Source organism: Aotus nancymaae, unplaced genomic scaffold (genome assembly GCF_030222135.1).
Source record: "Aotus nancymaae isolate 86718 unplaced genomic scaffold, 86718_ANA_hifiasm-v0.15.2.pri h1tg000089l, whole genome shotgun sequence".
Lineage (NCBI taxonomy): Eukaryota > Metazoa > Chordata > Mammalia > Primates > Aotidae > Aotus > Aotus nancymaae.
The window spans coordinates 25,412,993-25,440,631 of NW_026988504.1; the positions used below are offsets into that span (position 1 = coordinate 25,412,993).

The 27,639-nt window shown below is 43.5% G+C and overlaps 5 protein-coding genes across 6 annotated transcripts; 1 reads left to right on the forward strand and 4 right to left on the reverse strand.

Annotated features, from left to right (window-relative positions):
• Positions 1 to 524: 524 nt before the first annotated feature.
• On the forward strand, positions 525 to 1,550 carry KRTAP29-1 (keratin associated like protein 29-1). The gene has a single exon (XM_012443918.2). It carries the CDS (start codon positions 525 to 527, stop codon positions 1,548 to 1,550), a length of 1,026 nt encoding a protein of 341 aa, XP_012299341.2.
• A 7,729-nt stretch (positions 1,551 to 9,279) lies between these two features.
• On the reverse strand, positions 9,280 to 10,038 carry LOC105711237 (keratin-associated protein 9-2-like). Of its 2 annotated transcripts, XM_064369176.1 has the most exons (2): positions 9,898 to 10,038; positions 9,280 to 9,711 (listed from the first exon to the last, which is right to left on the reverse strand). In XM_064369176.1, the coding sequence occupies exons 1-2, from the start codon at positions 10,036 to 10,038 to the stop codon at positions 9,280 to 9,282; spliced, it is 573 nt and encodes a 190-aa protein (XP_064225246.1). The 2 variants fall into 2 exon arrangements, with proteins under 2 accessions (XP_064225246.1, XP_064225245.1); XM_064369175.1 differs by having other exon boundaries at positions 9,280 to 10,038.
• A 5,236-nt stretch (positions 10,039 to 15,274) lies between these two features.
• Positions 15,275 to 15,676, reverse strand: LOC135271651 (keratin-associated protein 9-2-like). The gene has a single exon (XM_064369177.1). The coding sequence runs from the start codon at positions 15,674 to 15,676 to the stop codon at positions 15,275 to 15,277; it is 402 nt and encodes a 133-aa protein (XP_064225247.1).
• Positions 15,677 to 21,031: 5,355 nt separating this feature from the next.
• LOC135271652 (keratin-associated protein 9-2-like) lies at positions 21,032 to 21,433 on the reverse strand. Its single transcript, XM_064369178.1, has one exon. It carries the CDS (start codon positions 21,431 to 21,433, stop codon positions 21,032 to 21,034), a length of 402 nt encoding a protein of 133 aa, XP_064225248.1.
• A 5,355-nt stretch (positions 21,434 to 26,788) lies between these two features.
• On the reverse strand, positions 26,789 to 27,190 carry LOC135268120 (keratin-associated protein 9-2-like). Its single transcript, XM_064369695.1, has one exon. The coding sequence runs from the start codon at positions 27,188 to 27,190 to the stop codon at positions 26,789 to 26,791; it is 402 nt and encodes a 133-aa protein (XP_064225765.1).
• Between the last annotated feature and the right edge of the window lie 449 nt (positions 27,191 to 27,639).

Genomic DNA, 27,639 nt, shown 5'->3' on the forward strand with positions numbered 1-27,639 from the left:
TTTAAAAAGAAGTGGAGGCTCTTAAGTGTCCCTGGGTTCCATGAACTAATTTTCCATTTCCCATCTTGACACCCTCTCCCCAAACTGGGTCAGGGCTTCATTTCTGACTGTCTGAATGGTGCAAAGCTGCATTCCTGGAGGAAGAGCAGGGCCACTCTGGCTTGGCAGAGGCCTCCTGATGAAAGGGTAGTGCCAGGAAGGGCCTGCTTCAGTGAGGCTGGGGAGCAACCTGTAAAAGAGACAGCTCATCCCAGAGCGGGAGCCGTCTCAGCGAAGCCAAATGCAGCGCGGAAAACTCCCGGCTCAACAGACACCTTTTAAAAGTTGGAACAACATCTCCCAGGCTCCTGAAGCCTGCTAATCAGATGTTTGCATGCAAATGAGTAAAAACAATAACAAGGAAAATGCTGTATGTCATACCAACACCCCATAGCGACGGACTATAAAAGCCCCTATGTATCGGATGTCTTTCAAATGCAGGTATACTGAGCTTGTGACTTTCCAGCAAGGTCCACGCCAGCACCATGGGAGACAGCAGTGGTCCTGGAAACACCACGGCCCTTCCAGCTGTGCCCACCATCTCCACATGCCCAGTTAGAGGCAGCTTTCGACATGCTATCTGTTTGCCTAGTTCCTGCCACAGCAGGACATGGCAACTTGCCACATGCCAAGAAAGCTGTCAGCCATCCAATGGTGCTCCACGTGGCTGTGATCCTGCTTCGTGTCAACCTACCTGCCTTCCAGGAACGTCGTGTGTGGGTTTTGTTTGCCAACCTGTGTGCTTCTGTGCAGCCCGCCATCAGTCCGGCCCTGGTCAGTCTCCTTGTCTGGGTAGCTCACGTCAACCACCCTGCTCGGAATCTACGTGTTGTCAGAAAGAGTGCTGCGATGCCAGTCCCTGCCCACAAAGCTCCTGCCGGGAACCTGGCTGCATGTCTGGGTCATGTCAGGCAGCTTGTGGCCAATCAGTCGGCTGTGATGCTGGATCCTGCCAACCATCCTGCTCTGAAGTGACCTCCTGTCCTGAAACTTCTTGTCTACCAACCATCTGTACAGCTAGCCCATGCCAACCAACCTGCTGCCAAGGAAGTTCATGTCAACCCGTCAGTGGTGAAGACCAGCCCTGTAAATCAACTTATTATCAACCCATCTGCTGTATTTTCAAGCCTTGCCAACCAGTCCTCTGCATGCCTGTTCCCTGCCAGCCATCGACTCATGTGTTTGGTTCTTGCAATACTACTTGCTGCGTGCCTTCCCTTTGCCAGCCACTTCACTGCCAACCGGCTCCTTCCATATGCTTCATCTACCGGCCGGTGGCTAACTGCCAGGCTCCTTGTTTTGCAAAGAACTGCTGCAAACCAGCTTCCTGTGACACTGTGATTTCTGGCCAACCAACTTGTGATGGATCCACTTCCTACAACCAGAGTGGCTGCAAATCAGCTTGCTGTGTGACAGGTTTAGGTGCATCACCCATTGGTGGCTCCAATTACTTGCCGACTTCATGCCAACCCAGCTGTGAGTCCAGCTTCTGCAAGGGAACACTTTGTTAAGAAGCACTCCTCACACCTCCTCTGAGGGTCTGCAGCTGTCTATAAATGCATAGCCATCCCTGGGTGCCTGCGTCCCACTAAGTACAAATGCTGCCTGTTTTCTAACTTTACCCTGAGTCCACCTCCACATTCTCCCCAGGTGCTGACCAGGGAACTTGTTCAGGCACGAAGAGATCCTTCTTAACCAAGAATAATCTTTCAGCAACCGTGGACTACCACACTGCTGCTCGCATTTCCTGTTGATGTCAATTCATTTCACTTTAGCAAACCCTCTCTTGTTTCTCTTTCTTGATGCTGCCTGGTCTTTCAGAAGACTCCTTTGCTGCCAGCTGCTAATAAAAATGTGACTGGTTAAGTGTAATAAATAAGACTTTTGGAGTGCTTTCATTCCTGCACACACCCCTATGTAGATTTCCTTCAGGTCACATTTGAACACAATGAGCTTGAGTCATCTAAGTCAGTGGGTCTGCAATGGTCTACAAGGGTAGCTGCTATCTAGGATTATAGATTCTCCAGCTGGAAGAGAGTAAGGGCAAACAGTTCACTGGCTTCCGAAATTTTCACCACCAAGAGTTCTTTTGAGCTGAGTGGGCTCAGTCTCCCCATAGTGAGTAGACAGGAAGCCAACAACAAAAATGGTTTTGGAAAGCCACAGACAAAAACAAGCGTGAAGTGTCGGCCATGGAGAAGCGCTTAGGGTTAATTTACTTAAGATTCATTTTAACGAACAATTTACCTAGTGGCCAACTTAAATAAAATTAAAAACTCTTTAGAATTTTTTTTTGGTCAGTTTGCTGCGTTTTTGACTCTAAGAGACAGTTTTAAAAACGATTAATTGAAGGGAACTTAAATGGGTGGCTGATTTTCTTTTGGGGAAAGCTTGGAGGAAGATTTACAGGGTGTTCTTGTAACGATGGTACAGGGTCTTTCCTCCAGGGGATTCAGCCACTCCTATAATCAAGGAGCTCTGTGTCTGTGGAATAATTTACATCTAAAATTGAATGAAAGGTCATGATCCTCTACTGTGACAACTCAAGTCACAGTGTTTGGCTACCAGGCCCTAAGTTTGTTAGGTAGACCAAGTTATGCCCTAATAGGCCACCTGTATATTTTGTCTCTGGGGACGCTATGATCAATAAGCCACTGCCAAAAAGCCCTGCAGGCCAAGGCACTTTACTGCTGTCCTTCCCAGTAGATGTGCCTACCTAGTCTTTTAAGGTGCGTAAGAACTGCTACCTGTTCTCTGCTGAACTTTGACTCTAGTTATAAATATCGTGGCAACAGTTGTGGTTGTGGTGTATTTTAAGGAGAGCAAGCATAGTCTTTCAAGGCCACTCCAGCTGAGGGTGTCACAGGATTTTCAATAAGAACAGGCCAATCTTCTCAAGACAGCGGAGGGACAGTCTACTTGTTTCCACCGTAAAGGAGGTTCGGAGTGACTCCCACACAATCAAATGTTGTGCTTGAGTTTCAGAAATCTTGGTCCTGTGGTTATAAGAAGTAAATGATTCTCTTAGGATTGTTGTGGAAACTCTAGGTGGTGACTTGAGCTGAGGGTTAAATGATCTGAGCCCAAGATTTCTTTCTGCCAGCACTCAAAAGCACCCAAAACAATATACCACCTGAGTCCTTAGAGTGATCATTACAGCCATCATGTTCAAGTGGTCATTTGACTCCCATGACACTTGACTTGATTGGCACTTCATCACAATTAATCACAAGTGATGGCCTGATGAATCGTGATGGTACATGGATTATTTTCATCTCATTTTCCACTGGAAGAATCTGAGCACTGTGCTCAAGCCCAAGGGTATGACCAAATCAATCTCCAAATCGCACCTTTACGGGAGATCTTTTTCCTGATATCATTCCCACTACCAATTCTTTATCAGTCAGAGTCTAATCAGAAGGGAGGCAAATCCATATATTAATTTGTACAGGGATGGTTAATATAAAGAATTATTAACAATGACAGGGGATTGAGATAAAGGGGGACTGACTGGTGAGAAGGGAAAGAGAAACTAAACAATATAGGAATAGCAGATATTAAAATCTGTTACTGCTCCTAGCTCTGAGGTAGGAAGGTAACTCCCCATCCTCACCCCCAGCCTGAAATCCAGACTGTGTTGGAGAGAACACAGCTTTGGCTCACTGGATGGTGGGGAGGTTTGCCGAGATGGTACACTGGCGGACTTGCTGGAAATTTGCTCTGTGGAAAGCCACGTGCATTGCAAGAGCTGGTCGCTGCTGAATCCACATGTGCTATTTGTGCCTAGTGAAGAATACAGAAGCCAGGGAGGGAACACTTCTTTACTCCAGTGTCTTTCCAGCCCTTTCTATTGACAAAGCTTAACATTGTGTCACTGGCCAAGGATAAACATTCATAGGATCCCTCTGTTTTATCATAGAGCAGGCAATGAAGGGCATACTTGCAGGTGAGCAGCAAAAATTTAGTAACTAGAACACAGACCTTTATAGCTCACATTTTTCTATCACTGATGTATACTTTGGAGCTGTAGGGAGATTATTAATGGTTGTATCCCCAGTTTTAGAATCACAAGGGTCATAGTCATGAAAGAAGATTCTGGGGCGATAAAGAGTGGGATGGCCATAAGAATAAAATCTAGCACCTGAACATGGAAAGGTCTAGGTGGAGAATTTCTATCAGTAGTTGAATTGACTAATGTCAGCATTGGTAATTCTGCTTCTCGAATCCCTAGGTATAGGTGGACTTGTCATTTCAACAGTTCAATTAGTTAGATCTGTTCTGGTCTTCTGATGGGTACTTTTCTCTTATTTTTAACTATGTATGGGTATTGCCTTCAGTACCTTTTTTTTTTGTTTGTTTTTTTGAGATGGACTCTTGCTTTGTCACCAGGCTGGAGTGCAACGGCACGATCTTGGCTCACTGCAACCTCTGCCTACTGGTTCAAGCAATTCTCCGGTCTCAGCTTCCCAATAACTGGGATTACAGGTGTGCACCACCACATCCAGCTAATTTTTGTATTTTTAGTAGAGACGGAGTTTCACCATGTTGGCCAGGATTGTCTTGATCTCTTGACCTCGTGATCCGCCCGTCTTGGCTTCCCAAAGTGCTGGAATTACAGGTATGAGCCACCGTGCCAGGCTCCTTCAGTACCTTTTCTACCCACACACATGAACAAACATATACACGCATACACATACACTTCACACACACTCACACACAGACACACATCACATTTCAACTTAGTTGTATGGCTGTACTTAAGGTTGATTTGTTTGCTCCATAATTTACAATTGCCTATAAAACATGCCTGAGTAAAGAGCTCTAAAAGACTAATTTTAGCATTTTGGTCTTTAGCACTGAATTGGCCCAGCTGATATTACCCTCTTCTTCCCCTCTGCCCTTTGGATGACTCCTGTCCCACCTTAAATGATTAGGCTTCCATCACTGTGTCTTTAGGATCAGTGCTCTGACTTTCTCTCAGACTGGGCCTTCTCCCCAACTCAAGGAGGGACCTTAGGATCTGCTCATAAAGTTACTCAATGCTCGCTGGCTGAGTATGCCTTGTTCCAGTCTTCTCAATCAATGTGGTCTGTGGTTCTCAGTAGTTAAACAGGTCTTGCCAATATGTGTGGAACATTCTAAAAAAATTTATTGATGAAATTAACCAAAAGAGCCCCGGAATAATGAGACATCAAAGTCCACACTATGTGTGCATAGGCTGAGCTGGGACCTGAGCGGAAGGGAGGGGCATGATGTCAGGTGTGGAGGGTGGGCTCTGTGTAGAGATAACTTCCTCAGAAACTCCCCATCCTCGATATCTGATCACCCTTAATAGCTGATCAGATCTCTTATCCTCCACCATTCTCCAAGTGATGTTTGATCACCCTGACCTGTCATCAGCAAGAATACTGTTAGATCAATTTAGCCAAAATGTCCCCATTGCTGATGCTTCCTCTTAGCAATTTTCCATCCACTGACCCCCACCCTGCTCCTTGGCTGTCAGTTCTCACTTGCTCATGCTCTATTAGGAGATGAGTCCAATCTCTCTCTGCCAGTGCAAGACCCTGTTATAGTGGTTCCTTTGCCTACTGCAGTGTTCCTGAATAAGTCTCCCTTACCATGCTTTCACGAGTGTCACTGAATAATTACTTTTAACAAGACTGTGATGAATTTTTAAGAGCCAAATCCTTATTGTTTCCCTGATAACATATTATTTCACCAGAAAAATAAATGTAAGAAGTCCATTTTAAATGTATCTCAAACCATCAGAAAAGGACTTAACCTTATTGAACTGAGCTACCAGGAAAGAGGAGGGAAGAAAAGTGGATAGGGTAGGTCACTCAGTGCAAGCGTTGTCTGGCTGCCACCAATGAGCTAGCTGTACCTGTCTTAGGACAGAGCTGTACAAAGGAAGTTAATATTTACCAGTTAAAAGCAAAGTAAAAGAGGAAAGCAGCAATTCAGCCCTAAACAGAATTAAGAGTCAATCATTCGAAATATAGAAAACCCTAGCAATACCACTACAAACAACAACAATAACAATAAATCTTCTATTGTATCATGACACATTGTGCAATAACTAAGAGATAGATTATTTAAAGTCTTCTTGGATGTTGTAAGTTATTTTCAGGGCCAAAAAGTGAAAAAAACCAAAAAACAAAAAACTGCTCTTGCAATTCAAGTTCTGGTATATATTTTGCAAATGCTGGAATGCTCAACGCCTCCTGAAGAAGGAGCTATCCTTATTTTGATCAGTTTAGATTGAATGAAAATTATCTCTGATGCTGATATAAATCCAGTCTCCCAAATCTTAGGTTCCCCACAATTCTTCAGACATCACCAATAAGAGTTCAATGTTTTCACTTGGACATATCTGAGAAGTAGTTTGTCCAAGGTCGGGAAACTAGAACTCGTCTAAAGAAATTAAATTTTCTTCTATGCTGTTTACATCTAGGCAACAGATCGTGAAGGGAGTGTAGAACTTGTGGTAACTAATGGAGATTACAAATCTCAGGTGAACCCTATTGTAGTAGTAACTGTATCATTTTCCATTGGCTTTAATTTTATATCTCTCTTTCCCTTCTTTCTTCCTCCCTTCCTTTCCTCTTTCCCTCCTTCCCTTCCACTCTGCTATGCTTTTCATACAGACACCAGTCATATTGAATCAGAGGCCCAGTTTATTCCAGTGTGACCTTACTTAGCTAGTTACATTCTCAACCACCCTATTTGGTGATGAATTTCTGGGGAAACAAATCAATCCAAATATTGGAGTATCTCAGAGTGCGTCCATACCCAGTGATAGTCACAAATGAGTAACAGCAGCCACAGTGGACAATGGCATAGTAACCAGAGGCTCAGACACTCCTGTCCTTCTTCTTCCTCTCTTCCTCTCCCTCCTCCTAGAATTTCTGGCTGTCCATCACAGTTAAGAAGCAAAGATTAAAGCCGAGTGGAGCAAACGGCAGATCATAGAGAACGTTTTTCATTATCCTGCCAATGTATCTTGGATTTTACTGTGCTTGGGCCATTTTCTATCTGGCAGAATCTGCATCTCTGTGCATAAGGGCTCTTATATTGCAGCTGGAGAAAGTCATGTCACCTGTGAATGCCACACAGAGGAATATCACTCAACCAATGATTCCTGAAAGCTTATTTACAAAGACTCTAGCTCCCTTACTCCTGAAGTTGGAGAATGCTGACATATGTAATTTTAAAAAATCATTTCTGATAGTTTTCCTTTTGGTTTAAGCTTTAGTTGGTCACTGCAATACTTACTGGCTCAATAGTGTACCCTTTTCTGTATCACTTACCTGATCCCTACTGGTGTGATCTGCACTTCCCAGTAAACTACTTTCACTACAATGTTCTTCTCAGTGTCTGTTCTGGGAGAAACCACATTATGACATTACATTATCTCTCTCAGCCTCAATTTCCTCATCTCTAAAATGGTAACATTAATATCTACTGTGCAAATTCTTTGAGAATAAATATGAATGAACATAAAACATTAATTCATATCTATCAAATGGTAGGCAACCTAGAACACGTTAGCTCTTTTTTTGTTCAGAAAACTTTAAAAATGATTTTAATATTGAAGATAAGAATATATTTATAATAACTAACTAGATCAACTAAATTCTTTACTAGTTTCATTGAGATATAATTAACAAATAAAATTTGTGTATATTTAAGAATGTTTTGATACATATATTCACTGTGAAATAATCACATATTTATTTACTCACATGGTTACCATTTCCTTTTTATTTTTGTGGTGTGAATATTTAAGATAAACTTTCTCAGCAAATTTCAGGTGTACAGTAAAGTGTTTTATCCACATTAGTGTACACCAGATCTGCAGAAGTTATTCATCGTATATAACTGATGTTGGCCAAAGAGAATGTGATAGTTCTTTGTCTCCTTTACCCCATCACCCAATGACTATCACAGTCAGTGGCTTTTCTCTTTTTCTGGAATTTTCAGAGCATTCCAGATACACACTCTCAAAAGATGGCATCTGTATTTTATAAGGAATAACTTAAGTTTATTTTGCTGTGTCGATATGTATTCAAGAGAAGAAGAAGGAGGCTAATATGTAGTCAGGAGAAGAAGAAGAGGAAGAGGAAGAAGAGGATGAAGAGGAAGAAGAAGAGGAGGAGGAGGAAGAAGAAGAGGAGGAGGAAGGAGAAGGAGAAGAAGGGGAGGAGGGGGAGGGGGAGGAGAAGGAGGAGGAGAAGGAGCAGGAAGAGAGGAGAGGAGGAGAGGAGGAGGGGGAGGAGGAGAGGAGGAGGAGTAGAGGAAGAAGAAGGAGAAGGAGAAGGAGAAGAAGGGGAGGAAGGGTAGGGGGAGGAGAAGGAGGAGGAGAAGGAGCAGGAGGAGAGGAGGAGAGGAGGAGGGGGAGGAGGAGGAGAGGAAGAAGGAGAAGGAGAAGGAGGAGGGAAATGTTATCTGCAAATACAGGAGGTTATTCCTCTATTAATGAGTAAAATTAAGTGCATGTCTTGCTAATGCTGAGTCCCAATGTAATTTTTACTTCATTGAGTTAAATGTAAGTGCCCTTGGACAGAAAGATAGGACCATACCTTGCATCTGAGTCTGTCCATTATTAGGTAAATAACATCACACATTAAAATTTTCTCAGCTGGAAAGTAAAGGTAATAAAACATGACTGTTTTTATAATCAAATTAGGTAACATATATGGTACACAATATGTGTGTAAATCCCCTATCAGGAATGCTGTAAAATAAATTTAAAAACCCCACTCACTATGTAAGATGAAGAATGGTTTTGAGTTTATTAAGAAATATATAGGCAAAAATCCCTGTTTCTAGGGAGATAAACGAAAGTGATCATGAAAAGAAGAAGGATACAAGAGCCATGAGGAGGACATTGAAAATGAAAGACTGTGAAGATTATTGATCACTTGCAGAAACTAAGTTTCTTAGAGAAAGAGAATGAAGCTCTTGATTTTAGAGTCAAGCTGAGACCATGACTCCAAATTGAAAATACATGAAGCTAGCACATGACCCACAAACTGTAAAGACAGAGAGAATCAGCCTGAAGTATTCTGCCCTCACTCAAGCTGATTTATAAGATGTTAAACATGCAGAGAAGTCATAAAAATTAGGGTGAACGTGCTGGTTGTCAGCAAAGTTTGAAAGTAAATTTGTCCTCCAAGTGGAGGACAGAAGGTTGCCAGAACGTTGTCTTGTGAGGATGATGGTCCTTTTGGGAGTTGATCAGCAGCAAGAAGGCTGGCAGCAGCTGGACACACAGGTGGGTTGACAGCAGGTGGTCCTGCAGCAGGTGGTCTCACAGCAGGCTGGACGGCAGCAGGGCTGGCAGCAGCTGGATCCACAGCTCTGGTTTAGGCAACCAGGCAGGCAGACACACGTGGGGTGGTAGCAGGTTCTCCTGCAGTACACAGGTGCACAGGAGCTGGTCTGGCCACAGCTGGACCCACAGCTGGTTTGGCCACAGCAGCTGGACCTACAGCAGGTGGGCTGGCAGCAGGGTGTGCTGCAGCAGGAAGGCTGGCAGCAGCTGGTCACACAGGTGGGCTGGCAGCAGCTGGTCACACAGGTGGGCTGGTAGCAGGGTGTGCTGCAGCAGGAAGGCTGGCAGCAGCTGGTCACACAGGTGGGCTGGCAGCAGCTGGTCACACAGGTGGGCTGGCAGCAGGGTGTGCTGCAGCAGGAAGGCTGGCAGCAGCTGGTCACACAGGTGGGCTGGCAGCAGCTGGTCACACAGGTGGGCTGGCAGCAGCTGGTCACACAGGTGGGCTGGTAGCAGGGTGTGCTGCAGCAGGAAGGCTGGCAGCAGCTGGTCACACAGGTGGGCTGGCAGCAGCTGGTCACACAGGTGGGCTGGCAGCAGGGTGTGCTGCAGCAGGAAGGCTGGCAGCAGCTGGTCACACAGGTGGGCTTCCAGCAGGTGGTCCTGCAGCAGGTGGTCCTGCAGCATGTAGGCTGGCAGCAAGGGGAGCAGCAGTCAGTCATGGTGTCAGAGGTGGAGGGTGGGCTACTGTTCAGAGGTGAGTTTCCCAGAATCTGGTGACTCCCTCCAATCTGGGCCTTTTATACATGTGGCCTCCAATGTTTCCACCAATCAGCAGGACTTTTCCTTGTTGCTGTTTACATTGTTTCTCACAGTCTATTTGGGATTGTCAAAGGGGAAGTTGTTTTTGAAATCTTATGAATCTTTTGAAAGTAAGGGTTTAATCTGTTTCTTAATTGTGAATTACTCACAGAAACTTTGTTTCAGATGAAAGGAAGCCCGTGTCATCATTAGGATGGTTCCTGCTCTGACCATCTTCTGGTCATGTGATGTTCCTGGTGACTGGGGAAGCTCAAGTTCTCTCTACCAACCTCTTTCTTTGGCTGTATGTAGATTGGGAAATGTCTGCGGGGAAAAGTATGATGTTCATATTTTTATAATGATCAAAAGAACCCATGTCTGTGCCAAAAACTGCTCAGCCACCAAAGTCTGATACAAGTCTAACAGGCATCTCTGTGTAGAACACACACCACCTGTGTCTTTCAGTTCCATCAAAATCACTTGGGAAGAGGGTGTTTGGCACAGTGTGTTCTATGTGACAGAGCAGAATGGAAGTAGATGGGTACAAAGAGAAGTCCACTGGGATTTAGATAGCATCAAGCAATCTTTGCCCTGGGGTGACCATTCATCCTGCTTTGTCTGGGAGTGAGGGGCTTACCAGGAATAGAATGTAGGACTTTCTATGACATAAGTGCTTTAGATTGAGGCCAACCTGCATGAGCGGTGGCTCAGCCCTAAGCCTGGTTACCAGCACAGTCAGTGCCATTTCTTCTGTATTTCTTTTAATGAAGGAATTAGGTGAGTTGAGAATACATCTAATTCTTTTTGGAATTTTAACATATTTATACATTTTTCAGGTACACAATTCATTTAGGAAGAATGCAAATTATGAATTTCCAACTCACGATAACTTTGTAAATACATCTGTGATCCCACTACCAGGTTAGGAAACAGAAATTAATCCCATTCCCTTTAGATTATATTCTCTTACTCATTACCCAAAACAGATAATCCCTCTATCAAGTTGTAACACTGTAGTTCAATTTGACTTTTTCTTTTTTATTTCTGTGTGAATTAAAATGAGAATATTTCCTTCTCTATTTCTTTTGCATAATCAAAAGTAATAGTTATTGCCTAGTCATTTTACACTCTTCATGTCAGCAGATTAGAAGGCAAAGAACAGAGTTCCTATTTGATGAGGAGCTATTATCCTGAAGTCGGAGAATGTAGGGGATTCTCTCTGTAGCTCAGGAGATTTACTGAATATATTAATTTACTAGCACTGCCATGATAAACTACTACAAACCAAGTGGCTTAAATGTATTCTCTCATAGTTCTGAAGGCCAGCAGTCTGGATTTCAGGTGTGGACAAGGTTGTTTTTGCCAGAAGACTATAAGGAATATATCTGTTCCTGGTCTCCCTCCTTGACTTGTAGATGTGTGTCTTCTCCATGTGTCTCTTACCTTAGCTTCCTTCTAGAAACACACTGCCTCTGGACTTCCCCATTCTATACAGGCATCAGTCATATTGAATCAGAGGCCTAACTGATTCCAATATGATGTGATCTTAACTAATTACATTTTCAATGACTCTATTTGAGTATGAATTTGTGGAGACACAAGTCAACCCATAACCCTGAAGAATCTCATAGTGTGTCCATGCCCGGTGATAACCACCAATGAGTGAAAACAGCAATCACGGTGGACGATGGTACAGTTACCTGCAGCTCAGAACTTTAGGGCAGGAAGCTCTGGTTTACTCCTTCGGGAAAGTATCTAGAGCAACAAAAGTGCTGGACAGTGGTGAAAGAAGTATAGAACTTGTGGTAATTTGTGGAGATGATGAGTCTCAGGTGCACCTTATTATAGTAGCAGTAAATGTTGCTTGTTCCATTGGCCTTCCTTTTATGTATCTCTCTGTCTCCTTTCTTTTCTTAGCTTCTTAGTTTCTCCTTCCTCCCTTCCTTCCTTCTTTCCTTCCTTCTCTCCTTGCATCCCTCTCTTCCTACCTTCCTTCCCTTTGTCTTTCCCTCCCTTCTTTCTTTCTTTGTTTTTCTTTCTTTCCTTCTTTCCCTCCTTCCTTCCTTCCCTCCCTTCCATCTCTCTTTCATCTTTCTGTCTTCCTCCTCTCATCTCCTGTTCTTCCTCTTTCTCCTCTTCCTCTCCTCCTTGTCTTCCTTCTTCTAGGCTTTGTGGTTGCTTACCACATTTAAGAAGCAAAGATTGGGTCTGTGTTGAGGAAATGGTAGAATGTAGCTAAGATTTCATTATCCCACCCCTGTATCTTGGATCTTAGTGTACTCACCAATATAAATTTGCCAAAATCTGCATCTCTGTGCCTAAGGGCTCTTGTATTGCAACTGAAGAAAGTCAAGTCACCTGTGCATGTCACACAGAGAAATCATTCAACCGATAATTCTGGAGAGTTGATTTATGAAGACTCTAACTTTGTCCTTCCTGAAGCAGGATAATTCCAATTTGTTTTTTTCATCATTTCTGACAATTTTTTGTTTGTTTTCAGTTTAATTGGTCACTGTGGTGCTAATTTAGTAATTTACCCTTTTCTTTATCACTTCTCCAGCATCCACTGTTGTGAGCCATTCTTTTCAACAAACTACTTTCACTGGAATATTTTCCTCAGAGTTTGTTATGGGAAAACCAAACTCTGATACTACACTTCCTCTCTCAGCCTCAATTTTCTCATCTCTACATTGGGAACATGAACACCTACTTTGAATGTTTCTTCAAGAATGAATGATAATGTCCATAAGGCATTTAGTCAATGCCCATGAAATAGCAGGCAAGCTAGGACATATTAGTTGTGTTTTTGTCCATAGAACTTCCAGTTTTAATGTTGAAGATAACAAAACATGAATCATAATTAACTAGATTAACTAATTTCTTTTTTACTAGCTTTATTGAGACACAATTGACAAATAAAAATAAAAATTGTGTATATCTAAAGTGTATGAGGTGTTGTTTCAGGATATGTATATATATTGTGAAATCGTAATATATTCCTTAGCTCACATGGTCACAATTTCCTTTTCATTTGTATGGTGTGAACACCTCAGATCTACCTTCTTAGCAAATTTCGGGTACACAATAAAACATCTTTGTTAACTATAGTCACGTTGTTGTACACTAGATCTGCAGAAGTTACTCATCTTGCAAAACTGATGTTGGTCAAAAGAATGTGATAGGTCTTCACCTTCTTCACCCCATCACACAATGACCATCACAGTCAGTGACTTTCGTCTCTTAGCTGAGTCTTCAGAGCGTTCTGGATACACCGCCTCAGAAGTTGGCATCTGTCCTGGAAACCTACATTGGTAGCTCATCAGAGGTACTTTTACCCATCCCACGCTGGTAGGAGGTCCCAAGATGGTGGCCCAGGTCCCTAACTTTTCTAATTCTCTCGGGGCCGGTATCAATCCATCGTTCCATGACGGCATACTTCAGTTGCGTCCTCAGTTCAGGAACAAAAGTACTAGTCTTCCATCTATCGTGTCTTCCAGGAATGAGAAAGTCCTTCCACTTTTCCTCCTTCTTAAATTCTACTGATTTCCCTGAAAATCAGAAGAATTGGTTTCTTTAGATGCTTCCTGTTTGTCTCGCAAAACACAGAAGGTTGTTTTCCACCTTTAGTAGGCACAGAGATCACGGTTTGTGCACAGCCATACGTGCCATTGGATAGTCCCTCAGTCCCCACATTTGTTTTGCTTCATTTTCCTGATAACAGTTTGATTTGAGGGACAATTTGACTTACTGTGGCTTAATGTATTGTCCACATTTTAGAGGAAATAACTTAATATCATTTTGCTTTATCAACAGGTATTCGGGAGAAGGAAGCCACATGAGAGTAGTATTTACATGATATAAATTCTCAGATCAGACTCTCTTTCATGGGACACAGTGCATTCTCACAAATGCTTGACGCAGATCAATTGAATAAATAGCTGGTCAGAGGCGGAGAGGAAAAGAGAGCCAGATTCAGGGGAGCTATGAAATGCAGTCCCTGTTCTCATACCATGTAGCTATTGCTCACTGAGGTGTGGAAAACGAGTTTGGGAAGAGCTTTGTGAACAGAAATGTTATCTGCAAATATGAGAGATTACACCGCCCATGTTCAATAAACTCAGTGCATGTCTTGCTCTCACTGAATCCCAACATCATTTCTACTTTACTGAGAGTTAAATAGGAGTGTTCTTGGGCAGTAAGAGAAGATCTCACCTTGGACCCGAGTCTGTCCTTTATTAGCTACATCAAATCACACATCAAATTGTTCTCAGCTGAAAAATTGAGGTAATAACACATGAGCATCTGTTTTCAGAATCAAATTGGATATTACGTATAGCATGCAATATGTGTGAAGATCTTTCATCAGGAATTCTGTAGAATAAGACAAAACACCATACGAGATGGAGGATGGTTCAGAATTTATTCAGAAACGTATAGGTAAGTATCCCTGCTATGAGGGACGTAGTCCAGAGTTATCATAAGAAGAAGAAAGAAGGGTAAGAAACCATCAGGAGGAAATTGAAAATGAAAGTATGATTGCATAGATTATGGATCAGTTGCAGAAATCCAAATTTCTGAGAAGCAGAGAATGAAGCTCTTGACTTTAGAGTCAAGACTGAGACCATGACTCCAAACTGAGGACACAGGAAGCTGGCACGTGATCCTCAAAGTGTAAGGAGAAAGAGAATCAGGAAGAAGTACTCTGCCCTCCCTGAAGCTGATTCACAAGATTTTAAACATGCAGAAAATAAAAAAAGAAATTGGTGAGAGCCTACTGTGTTTGAAAGTAAATTTGTCCCCTGAAAGATAAGTCAGTTGGGGCTGGGCACGGTGGATCATGCCTGTAATCCCAGCATTTTGGGGGGTCGAGTTGGGTGGATCACTTGACGTCAGGTGTTTGAGACCAGCCTGATCAACATGGTGAAACTGTGTCTCTACTAAAAATACAAAAAATTAGCCAGGTGTGGTGGAACAGGCCTGTAATCCCAGCTAGTTGGGAGGCTGAGGCAGGATAATTGGTTGAACCTGGGAGGCAGAGGTTACAGTGAGCCAAGATCACGCTACTACACTCCAGCCTGGGTGACAGAGTGAGACTCTGTCTCAGAAAAAAAAGTCAGAAGGTTGCTGTGTAAGGATGATGGTCCTTGGCAGTGCTGATCAGCAGCAGGAAGGCTGGCAGCAGCTGGTCACACAGGTGGGCTGGTAGCAGGTGGTCCTGCAGCAGGTGTTTTGACAGCATGTTGGGCGGCAGCAAGGCTGGCAGCAGCTGGACACACAGCAGGAGGGCTGGCAACAGGGTGTGCTGCTGCAGGTGGTCACACAGGTGGGCTTCCAGCAGGTGGTCCTGCAGCAGGTGTTTTGACAGCATGTTGGGCGGCAGCAAGGCTGGCAGCAGCTGGACACACAGCAGGAGGGCTGGCAGCAGGGTGTGCTGCTGCATGTGGTCACACAGGTGGGCTGGCAGCAGCTGGTCACACAGGTGGGCTTCCAGCAGGTGGTCCTGCAGCAGGTGGTCCTACAGCACGTAGGCTGGCAGCAAGGGGAGCAGCAGTGGGTCATGGTGTCAGGGGTGGAGGGTGGGCTCCTGTTCAGAGGTGAGTTTCCCAGAATCTGGTGACTCCTTCCAATCTGGGCCTTTTATACATGTGGCCTCCGATGTTTCCACCAATCAGCAGGACTTTTCCTTGTTGCTGTTTACATTGTTTTCCACGGTCCGTTTGCGATTGTCAGAGGGGAAGTTGTTTTTGAAATCTTATGAATCTTTTGAAAGTAAGGGTTTAATCTGTTTCTTAATTGTGAATTACTCACAGAAACTCTGTTTCAGATAAAAGGCAGCCCGTGTCATCATTAGCATGGTTCCTGCTCTGACCGTCTTCTGGTCATGTGATAGTTCCTGGTGACTGGGGAGGCTCAAGTTCGCTCTACCTACGCCCTTCATTGGCTGTATGTAGATTGGGAAATGTCTGCGGGGAAAAGTGTGATGCTCATATTTTTACAGTGACCAAAGGAACCCATGTCTGTGCTCAAAACTGCTCAGCCACCGAAGTCTGATTCAAGTCTAACAGGCATCTCTGTGTAGAACACACACCACCTGTGTCTTTCAGTTCCATCAAAATCACTTGGGAAGAGGGTGTTTGGCACAGTGTGTTCTATGTGACAGAGCAGAATGGAAGTAGATGGGTACAAAGAGAAGTCCACTGGGATTTAGATAGCGTCAAGCAATCTTTGCCCTGGGGAGACCATTCATCCTGCTTTGTCTGGGAGTGAGGGGCTTACCAGGAATAGAATGTAGGACTTTGTATGACATAACCGCTTTAGATCGAGGCCAACCTGCATGAGCCGTGGCTCAGCCCTAAGCCTGGTTACCAGCACAGTCAGTGCCATTTCTTCTGTATTTCTTTTAATGAAGGAATTAGGTGAGTTGAGATGACACCTGATTCGTCTTGGAGTTGTAACATATTTAAACATTTTTCGGGTACACAATTCGTTTAGGAAGAATGCAAATTATGAATTTCCAACTTGAGATAATTTTGTCAATACATCTGTGATCCCACTACCAGGTTAGGAAACAGAAATTAATCCCATTCCCTTTAGATTGTATTCTCTTACTCATTACCCAAAACAGATAATCCCTCTATCAAGTCGTAACACTGTAGTTCAATTTGACTTTTTCTTTTTTACTTCAGTGTGAATTAAAATGAGAATATTTCCTTCTCTATTTCTTTTGCATAATCAAAAGTAATAATTATTGCCTAGTCATTTTACACTCTTCATGTCAGCAGATCGGAGGGCAAAGAACAGAGTTCCTATTTGATGAGGAGCTATTATCCTGAAGTCGGAGAATGTAGGGGATTCTCTCTGTAGCTCAGGAGATTTACTGAATATATTGATTTACTAGCACTGCCATGATAAACTACTACAAACCAAGTGGCTTAAATGTATTCTCTCATAGTTCTGAAGGCCAGCAGTCTGGATTTCAGGTGCGGACAAGGTTGTTTTTGCCTGAAGACTGTAAGGAAAGTATCCGTTTCAGGTGTCCTCCTTGACTTGTAGATGTGTGTCTTCTCCATGTGTCTCTTAGCTTCCTTCTTGAGGCACACTGCCTCTGGACTTCCCCATTCTATACAGGTATCAGTCATATTGAATCAGAGGCCTAACTGATTCCAGTATGTCCTGATCTTAACTAATTACATTTTCAATGACTCTATTTGAGTATGAATTTGTGGAGACACAAGTCAACCCCTAAGACTGAAGACTCTCATAGTGTGTCCATGCCCGGTGATAACCACCCACGAGTGAAAACAGCAATCACGGTGGACAATGGTACAGTAACTAGCAGCTCAGACCTTTCAGACAGGTAGGTCTGGTTTACTCGTTCAGGAAAGTATCTAGAGCAACAAAATGCTGGACAGTGATGAAGGAAGTATAGAACTTGTGGTAATTTGTGGAGATTTTGAGTCTCAGGTGCCCTTTATTATAGTAGCAGTAACTGTGGCTTGTTCCATTGGCCTTCATTTTATATCTCTCTCCCTTTCCTCTCTTTCCTTAGCTTCTTAGTTTTTCCCTCATCCCTTCTTTCCTTCCTTCCTTTCTTCCATCCTTCCATCCTTCTCTCCTGCCTTCCTTCTCTCCTTCCCTCCCTCTCTTGCTTTCTCTCTTCCTCCCTTCCGTCCCTTGCTCCTACCCTCCCTCATTTCTTTCCTCCTTCCTTTCTTTCTTTTCTTCTTTCTTTCCTCTATCTTTGTTTCCTTCTCTCCCGCCCTCCCTCCTTCCCTCCATTTCTCCCTCCCTCCCTCCTTCCGTCCTACCTTCCTTCCTTCCCTCCCTTCCATCTCTCTTTCATCTTTCTGTCTTCCTCCTCTCATCTCCTGTTCTTCCTCTTTCTCCTCTTCCTCTCCTCCTTGTCTTCCTTCTTCTAGGCTTTGTGGTTGCTTACCACATTTAAGAAGCAAAGTTTGGGTCTGTGTGGAGCAAATGGTAGATTGTAGCTAAGATTTCATTATCCCACCCTGTATCTTGGATCTTAGTGTACTCAGACCAACATGCATTTGCCAGAATCTGCAACTCTGTGCCTAAGGGCTCTTGTATTGCAACCGAAGAAAGTCAAGTCACCTGTGCGTGTCACCCAGAGAAATCATTCAACCAATGATTCTGGAGAGTTGATTTATGAAGACTCTAACTTTGTCCTTCCTGAAGTAGGATCATTCTAATTTGTTTCTTTCCATCATTTCTGACAATATTTTGTTGGCTTTAAGCTTTAGTTGGTCACTGTGATACTAATTTATCAGTGTACTGTTTTCTGTATCACTTCTCCAGCATCTACAGGTGTGATCGGCACTTTTCAAAAAACTACTTTCCCTGGAATACTTTTCTCAGCGTTTGTTATGGGAAAACCAAACTCTGATATTACATTTCCTCTCACAGCCTCAATTTTCTCATCTCTACATTGGGAACATGAACACCTACTTTGAATGTTTCTTCAGGAATGAATGATAATGTCCATAAGGCGTTTAGTCAATGCCCATGAAATAGCAGGCAAGCTAGGACATATTCGTTGTTTTTTGGTCCATAGAACTTCCAGTTTTAATGTTGAAGATAAGATAACATGAATCATAATTAGCTAGATGAACTAACTTCTTTTTCACTAGCTTTATTGAGGCACACCTGACAAATAAAAGTAAAAATTGTGTATATTTAATGTGTATGAGGTGACGTTTCAGGATATATATATTTATTGTGAAATCGTAATATATTCCTTAGCTCACATGGTCACAATTTCCTTTTCATTTGTATGGTGTGAACACCTCAGATCTACCTTCTTAGCAAATTTCGGGTACACAATAAAACATCTTTGTTAACTATAGTCACGTTGTTGTACGCTAGATCTGCAGAAGTTACTCATCTTGCAAAACTGATGTTGGTCAAAAGAATGTGATAGGTCTTCACCTTCTTCACCCCATCACACAATGACCATCACAGTCAGTGACTTTCGTCTCTTAGCTGAGTCTTCAGAGCGTTCTGGATACACCGCCTCAGAAGTTGGCATCTGTCCTGGAAACCTACATTGGTAGCTCATCAGAGGTACTTTTACCCATCCCACGCTGGTAGGAGGTCCCAAGATGGTGGCCCAGGTCCCTAACTTTTCTAATTCTCTCGGGGCCGGTATCAATCCATCGTTCCATGACGGCATACTTCAGTTGCGTCCTCAGTTCAGGAACAAAAGTACTAGTCTTCCATCTATCGTGTCTTCCAGGAATGAGAAAGTCCTTCCACTTTTCCTCCTTCTTAAATTCTACTGATTTCCCTGAAAATCAGAAGAATTGGTTTCTTTAGATGCTTCCTGTTTGTCTCGCAAAACACAGAAGGTTGTTTTCCACCTTTAGTAGGCACAGAGATCACGGTTTGTGCACAGCCATACGTGCCATTGGATAGTCCCTCAGTCCCCACATTTGTTTTGCTTCATTTTCCTGATAACAGTTTGATTTGAGGGACAATTTGACTTACTGTGGCTTAATGTATTGTCCACATTTTAGAGGAAATAACTTAATATCATTTTGCTTTATCAACAGGTATTCGGGAGAAGGAAGCCACATGAGAGTAGTATTTACATGATATAAATTCTCAGATCAGACTCTCTTTCATGGGACACAGTGCATTCTCACAAATGCTTGACGCAGATTAATTGAATAAATAGCTGGTCAGAGGCGGAGAGGAAAAGAGAGCCAGATTCAGGGGAGCTATGAAATGCAGTCCCTGTTCTCATACCATGTAGCTATTGCTCACTGAGGTGTGGAAAACTAATTTGGGAAGACCTTTGTGAACAGAAATGTTATCTGCAAATATGAGAGATTACACCGCCCATGTTCAATAAACTCAGTGCATGTCTTGCTCTCACTGAATCCCAACATCATTTCTACTTTACTGAGAGTTAAATAGGAGTGTTCTTGGGCAGTAAGAGAAGATCTCACCTTGGACCCGAGTCTGTCCTTTATTAGCTACATCAAATCACACATCAAATTGTTCTCAGCTGAAAAATTGAGGTAATAACACATGAGCATCTGTTTTCAGAATCAAATTGGATATTACGTATAGCATGCAATATGTGTGAAGATCTTTCATCAGGAATTCTGTAGAATAAGACAAAACACCATACGAGATGGAGGATGGTTCAGAATTTATTCAGAAACGTATAGGTAAGTATCCCTGCTATGAGGGACGTAGTCCAGAGTTATCATAAGAAGAAGAAAGAAGGGTAAGAAACCATCAGGAGGAAATTGAAAATGAAAGTATGATTGCATAGATTATGGATCAGTTGCAGAAATCCAAATTTCTGAGAAGCAGAGAATGAAGCTCTTGACTTTAGAGTCAAGACTGAGACCATGACTCCAAACTGAGGACACAGGAAGCTGGCACGTGATCCTCAAAGTGTAAGGAGAAAGAGAATCAGGAAGAAGTACTCTGCCCTCCCTGAAGCTGATTCACAGGATTTTAAACATGCACAAAATAAAAAAAGAAATTGGTGAGAGCCTACTGTGTTTGAAAGTAAATTTGTCCCCTGAAAGATAAGTCAGTTGGGGCTGGGCACGGTGGATCATGCCTGTAATCCCAGCATTTTGGGGGGCCGAGGTGGGTGGATCACTTGACGTCAGGTGTTTGAGACCAGCCTGATCAACATGGTGAAACTGTGTCTCTACTAAAAATACAAAAAATTAGCCAGGTGTGGTGGAACAGGCCTGTAATCCCAGCTAGTTGGGAGGCTGAGGCAGGATAATTGGTTGAACCTGGGAGGCAGAGGTTACAGTGAGCCAAGATCACGCTACTACACTCCAGCCTGGGTGACAGAGTGAGACTCTGTCTCAGAAAAAAAAAGTCAGAAGGTTGCTGTGTAAGGATGATGGTCCTTGGCAGTGCTGATCAGCAGCAGGAAGGCTGGCAGCAGCTGGTCACACAGGTGGGCTGGTAGCAGGTGGTCCTGCAGCAGGTGTTTTGACAGCATGTTGGGCGGCAGCAAGGCTGGCAGCAGCTGGACACACAGCAGGAGGGCTGGCAACAGGGTGTGCTGCTGCAGGTGGTCACACAGGTGGGCTTCCAGCAGGTGGTCCTGCAGCAGGTGTTTTGACAGCATGTTGGGCGGCAGCAAGGCTGGCAGCAGCTGGACACACAGCAGGAGGGCTGGCAGCAGGGTGTGCTGCTGCATGTGGTCACACAGGTGGGCTGGCAGCAGCTGGTCACACAGGTGGGCTTCCAGCAGGTGGTCCTGCAGCAGGTGGTCCTACAGCACGTAGGCTGGCAGCAAGGGGAGCAGCAGTGGGTCATGGTGTCAGGGGTGGAGGGTGGGCTCCTGTTCAGAGGTGAGTTTCCCAGAATCTGGTGACTCCTTCCAATCTGGGCCTTTTATACATGTGGCCTCCGATGTTTCCACCAATCAGCAGGACTTTTCCTTGTTGCTGTTTACATTGTTTTCCACGGTCCGTTTGCGATTGTCAGAGGGGAAGTTGTTTTTGAAATCTTATGAATCTTTTGAAAGTAAGGGTTTAATCTGTTTCTTAATTGTGAATTACTCACAGAAACTCTGTTTCAGATAAAAGGCAGCCCGTGTCATCATTAGCATGGTTCCTGCTCTGACCGTCTTCTGGTCATGTGATAGTTCCTGGTGACTGGGGAGGCTCAAGTTCGCTCTACCTACGCCCTTCATTGGCTGTATGTAGATTGGGAAATGTCTGCGGGGAAAAGTGTGATGCTCATATTTTTACAGTGACCAAAGGAACCCATGTCTGTGCTCAAAACTGCTCAGCCACCAAAGTCTGATTCAAGTCTAACAGGCATCTCTGTGTAGAACACACACCACCTGTGTCTTTCAGTTCCATCAAAATCACTTGGGAAGAGGGTGTTTGGCACAGTGTGTTCTATGTGACAGAGCAGAATGGAAGTAGATGGGTACAAAGAGAAGTCCACTGGGATTTAGATAGCGTCAAGCAATCTTTGCCCTGGGGAGACCATTCATCCTGCTTTGTCTGGGAGTGAGGGGCTTACCAGGAATAGAATGTAGGACTTTGTATGACATAACCGCTTTAGATCGAGGCCAACCTGCATGAGCCGTGGCTCAGCCCTAAGCCTGGTTACCAGCACAGTCAGTGCCATTTCTTCTGTATTTCTTTTAATGAAGGAATTAGGTGAGTTGAGATGACACCTGATTCGTCTTGGAGTTGTAACATATTTAAACATTTTTCGGGTACACAATTCGTTTAGGAAGAATGCAAATTATGAATTTCCAACTTGAGATAATTTTGTCAATACATCTGTGATCCCACTACCAGGTTAGGAAACAGAAATTAATCCCATTCCCTTTAGATTGTATTCTCTTACTCATTACCCAAAACAGATAATCCCTCTATCAAGTCGTAACACTGTAGTTCAATTTGACTTTTTCTTTTTTACTTCAGTGTGAATTAAAATGAGAATATTTCCTTCTCTATTTCTTTTGCATAATCAAAAGTAATAATTATTGCCTAGTCATTTTACACTCTTCATGTCAGCAGATCGGAGGGCAAAGAACAGAGTTCCTATTTGATGAGGAGCTATTATCCTGAAGTCGGAGAATGTAGGGGATTCTCTCTGTAGCTCAGGAGATTTACTGAATATATTGATTTACTAGCACTGCCATGATAAACTACTACAAACCAAGTGGCTTAAATGTATTCTCTCATAGTTCTGAAGGCCAGCAGTCTGGATTTCAGGTGCGGACAAGGTTGTTTTTGCCTGAAGACTGTAAGGAAAGTATCCGTTTCAGGTGTCCTCCTTGACTTGTAGATGTGTGTCTTCTCCATGTGTCTCTTAGCTTCCTTCTTGAGGCACACTGCCTCTGGACTTCCCCATTCTATACAGGTATCAGTCATATTGAATCAGAGGCCTAACTGATTCCAGTATGTCCTGATCTTAACTAATTACATTTTCAATGACTCTATTTGAGTATGAATTTGTGGAGACACAAGTCAACCCCTAAGACTGAAGACTCTCATAGTGTGTCCATGCCCGGTGATAACCACCCACGAGTGAAAACAGCAATCACGGTGGACAATGGTACAGTAACTAGCAGCTCAGACCTTTCAGACAGGTAGGTCTGGTTTACTCGTTCAGGAAAGTATCTAGAGCAACAAAATGCTGGACAGTGATGAAGGAAGTATAGAACTTGTGGTAATTTGTGGAGATTTTGAGTCTCAGGTGCCCTTTATTATAGTAGCAGTAACTGTGGCTTGTTCCATTGGCCTTCATTTTATATCTCTCTCCCTTTCCTCTCTTTCCTTAGCTTCTTAGTTTTTCCCTCATCCCTTCTTTCCTTCCTTCCTTTCTTCCATCCTTCCATCCTTCTCTCCTGCCTTCCTTCTCTCCTTCCCTCCCTCTCTTGCTTTCTCTCTTCCTCCCTTCCGTCCCTTGCTCCTACCCTCCCTCATTTCTTTCCTCCTTCCTTTCTTTCTTTTCTTCTTTCTTTCCTCTATCTTTGTTTCCTTCTCTCCCGCCCTCCCTCCTTCCCTCCATTTCTCCCTCCCTCCCTCCTTCCGTCCTACCTTCCTTCCTTCCCTCCCTTCCATCTCTCTTTCATCTTTCTGTCTTCCTCCTCTCATCTCCTGTTCTTCCTCTTTCTCCTCTTCCTCTCCTCCTTGTCTTCCTTCTTCTAGGCTTTGTGGTTGCTTACCACATTTAAGAAGCAAAGTTTGGGTCTGTGTGGAGCAAATGGTAGATTGTAGCTAAGATTTCATTATCCCACCCTGTATCTTGGATCTTAGTGTACTCAGACCAACATGCATTTGCCAGAATCTGCAACTCTGTGCCTAAGGGCTCTTGTATTGCAACCGAAGAAAGTCAAGTCACCTGTGCGTGTCACCCAGAGAAATCATTCAACCAATGATTCTGGAGAGTTGATTTATGAAGACTCTAACTTTGTCCTTCCTGAAGTAGGATCATTCTAATTTGTTTCTTTCCATCATTTCTGACAATATTTTGTTGGCTTTAAGCTTTAGTTGGTCACTGTGATACTAATTTATCAGTGTACTGTTTTCTGTATCACTTCTCCAGCATCTACAGGTGTGATCGGCACTTTTCAAAAAACTACTTTCCCTGGAATACTTTTCTCAGCGTTTGTTATGGGAAAACCAAACTCTGATATTACATTTCCTCTCACAGCCTCAATTTTCTCATCTCTACATTGGGAACATGAACACCTACTTTGAATGTTTCTTCAGGAATGAATGATAATGTCCATAAGGCGTTTAGTCAATGCCCATGAAATAGCAGGCAAGCTAGGACATATTCGTTGTTTTTTGGTCCATAGAACTTCCAGTTTTAATGTTGAAGATAAGATAACATGAATCATAATTAGCTAGATGAACTAACTTCTTTTTCACTAGCTTTATTGAGGCACACCTGACAAATAAAAGTAAAAATTGTGTATATTTAATGTGTATGAGGTGACGTTTCAGGATATATATATTTATTGTGAAATCGTAATATATTCCTTAGCTCACATGGTCACAATTTCCTTTTCATTTGTATGGTGTGAACACCTCAGATCTACCTTCTTAGCAAATTTCGGGTACACAATAAAACATCTTTGTTAACTATAGTCACGTTGTTGTACGCTAGATCTGCAGAAGTTACTCATCTTGCAAAACTGATGTTGGTCAAAAGAATGTGATAGGTCTTCACCTTCTTCACCCCATCACACAATGACCATCACAGTCAGTGACTTTCGTCTCTTAGCTGAGTCTTCAGAGCGTTCTGGATACACCGCCTCAGAAGTTGGCATCTGTCCTGGAAACCTACATTGGTAGCTCATCAGAGGTACTTTTACCCATCCCACGCTGGTAGGAGGTCCCAAGATGGTGGCCCAGGTCCCTAACTTTTCTAATTCTCTCGGGGCCGGTATCAATCCATCGTTCCATGACGGCATACTTCAGTTGCGTCCTCAGTTCAGGAACAAAAGTACTAGTCTTCCATCTATCGTGTCTTCCAGGAATGAGAAAGTCCTTCCACTTTTCCTCCTTCTTAAATTCTACTGATTTCCCTGAAAATCAGAAGAATTGGTTTCTTTAGATGCTTCCTGTTTGTCTCGCAAAACACAGAAGGTTGTTTTCCACCTTTAGTAGGCACAGAGATCACGGTTTGTGCACAGCCATACGTGCCATTGGATAGTCCCTCAGTCCCCACATTTGTTTTGCTTCATTTTCCTGATAACAGTTTGATTTGAGGGACAATTTGACTTACTGTGGCTTAATGTATTGTCCACATTTTAGAGGAAATAACTTAATATCATTTTGCTTTATCAACAGGTATTCGGGAGAAGGAAGCCACATGAGAGTAGTATTTACATGATATAAATTCTCAGATCAGACTCTCTTTCATGGGACACAGTGCATTCTCACAAATGCTTGACGCAGATTAATTGAATAAATAGCTGGTCAGAGGCGGAGAGGAAAAGAGAGCCAGATTCAGGGGAGCTATGAAATGCAGTCCCTGTTCTCATACCATGTAGCTATTGCTCACTGAGGTGTGGAAAACTAATTTGGGAAGACCTTTGTGAACAGAAATGTTATCTGCAAATATGAGAGATTACACCGCCCATGTTCAATAAACTCAGTGCATGTCTTGCTCTCACTGAATCCCAACATCATTTCTACTTTACTGAGAGTTAAATAGGAGTGTTCTTGGGCAGTAAGAGAAGATCTCACCTTGGACCCGAGTCTGTCCTTTATTAGCTACATCAAATCACACATCAAATTGTTCTCAGCTGAAAAATTGAGGTAATAACACATGAGCATCTGTTTTCAGAATCAAATTGGATATTACGTATAGCATGCAATATGTGTGAAGATCTTTCATCAGGAATTCTGTAGAATAAGACAAAACACCATACGAGATGGAGGATGGTTCAGAATTTATTCAGAAACGTATAGGTAAGTATCCCTGCTATGAGGGACGTAGTCCAGAGTTATCATAAGAAGAAGAAAGAAGGGTAAGAAACCATCAGGAGGAAATTGAAAATGAAAGTATGATTGCATAGATTATGGATCAGTTGCAGAAATCCAAATTTCTGAGAAGCAGAGAATGAAGCTCTTGACTTTAGAGTCAAGACTGAGACCATGACTCCAAACTGAGGACACAGGAAGCTGGCACGTGATCCTCAAAGTGTAAGGAGAAAGAGAATCAGGAAGAAGTACTCTGCCCTCCCTGAAGCTGATTCACAGGATTTTAAACATGCACAAAATAAAAAAAGAAATTGGTGAGAGCCTACTGTGTTTGAAAGTAAATTTGTCCCCTGAAAGATAAGTCAGTTGGGGCTGGGCACGGTGGATCATGCCTGTAATCCCAGCATTTTGGGGGGCCGAGGTGGGTGGATCACTTGACGTCAGGTGTTTGAGACCAGCCTGATCAACATGGTGAAACTGTGTCTCTACTAAAAATACAAAAAATTAGCCAGGTGTGGTGGAACAGGCCTGTAATCCCAGCTAGTTGGGAGGCTGAGGCAGGATAATTGGTTGAACCTGGGAGGCAGAGGTTACAGTGAGCCAAGATCACGCTACTACACTCCAGCCTGGGTGACAGAGTGAGACTCTGTCTCAGAAAAAAAAAGTCAGAAGGTTGCTGTGTAAGGATGATGGTCCTTGGCAGTGCTGATCAGCAGCAGGAAGGCTGGCAGCAGCTGGTCACACAGGTGGGCTGGTAGCAGGTGGTCCTGCAGCAGGTGTTTTGACAGCATGTTGGGCGGCAGCAAGGCTGGCAGCAGCTGGACACACAGCAGGAGGGCTGGCAACAGGGTGTGCTGCTGCAGGTGGTCACACAGGTGGGCTTCCAGCAGGTGGTCCTGCAGCAGGTGTTTTGACAGCATGTTGGGCGGCAGCAAGGCTGGCAGCAGCTGGACACACAGCAGGAGGGCTGGCAGCAGGGTGTGCTGCTGCATGTGGTCACACAGGTGGGCTGGCAGCAGCTGGTCACACAGGTGGGCTTCCAGCAGGTGGTCCTGCAGCAGGTGGTCCTACAGCACGTAGGCTGGCAGCAAGGGGAGCAGCAGTGGGTCATGGTGTCAGGGGTGGAGGGTGGGCTCCTGTTCAGAGGTGAGTTTCCCAGAATCTGGTGACTCCTTCCAATCTGGGCCTTTTATACATGTGGCCTCCGATGTTTCCACCAATCAGCAGGACTTTTCCTTGTTGCTGTTTACATTGTTTTCCACGGTCCGTTTGCGATTGTCAGAGGGGAAGTTGTTTTTGAAATCTTATGAATCTTTTGAAAGTAAGGGTTTAATCTGTTTCTTAATTGTGAATTACTCACAGAAACTCTGTTTCAGATAAAAGGCAGCCCGTGTCATCATTAGCATGGTTCCTGCTCTGACCGTCTTCTGGTCATGTGATAGTTCCTGGTGACTGGGGAGGCTCAAGTTCGCTCTACCTACGCCCTTCATTGGCTGTATGTAGATTGGGAAATGTCTGCGGGGAAAAGTGTGATGCTCATATTTTTACAGTGACCAAAGG

What these genes read in the sequence shown, in the direction of transcription:
- KRTAP29-1 (XM_012443918.2), top strand. Translation starts at nt 525, where the DNA reads ATGGGAGACAGCAGTGGTCCTGGAAACACCACGGCCCTTCCAGCTGTG.
- LOC105711237 (XM_064369175.1), bottom strand. Translation starts at nt 10,038, where the DNA reads ATGACTGACTGCTGCTCCCCTTGCTGCCAGCCTACATGCTGCAGGACC.
- LOC135271651 (XM_064369177.1), bottom strand. Translation starts at nt 15,676, where the DNA reads ATGACCCACTGCTGCTCCCCTTGCTGCCAGCCTACGTGCTGTAGGACC.
- LOC135271652 (XM_064369178.1), bottom strand. Translation starts at nt 21,433, where the DNA reads ATGACCCACTGCTGCTCCCCTTGCTGCCAGCCTACGTGCTGTAGGACC.
- LOC135268120 (XM_064369695.1), bottom strand. Translation starts at nt 27,190, where the DNA reads ATGACCCACTGCTGCTCCCCTTGCTGCCAGCCTACGTGCTGTAGGACC.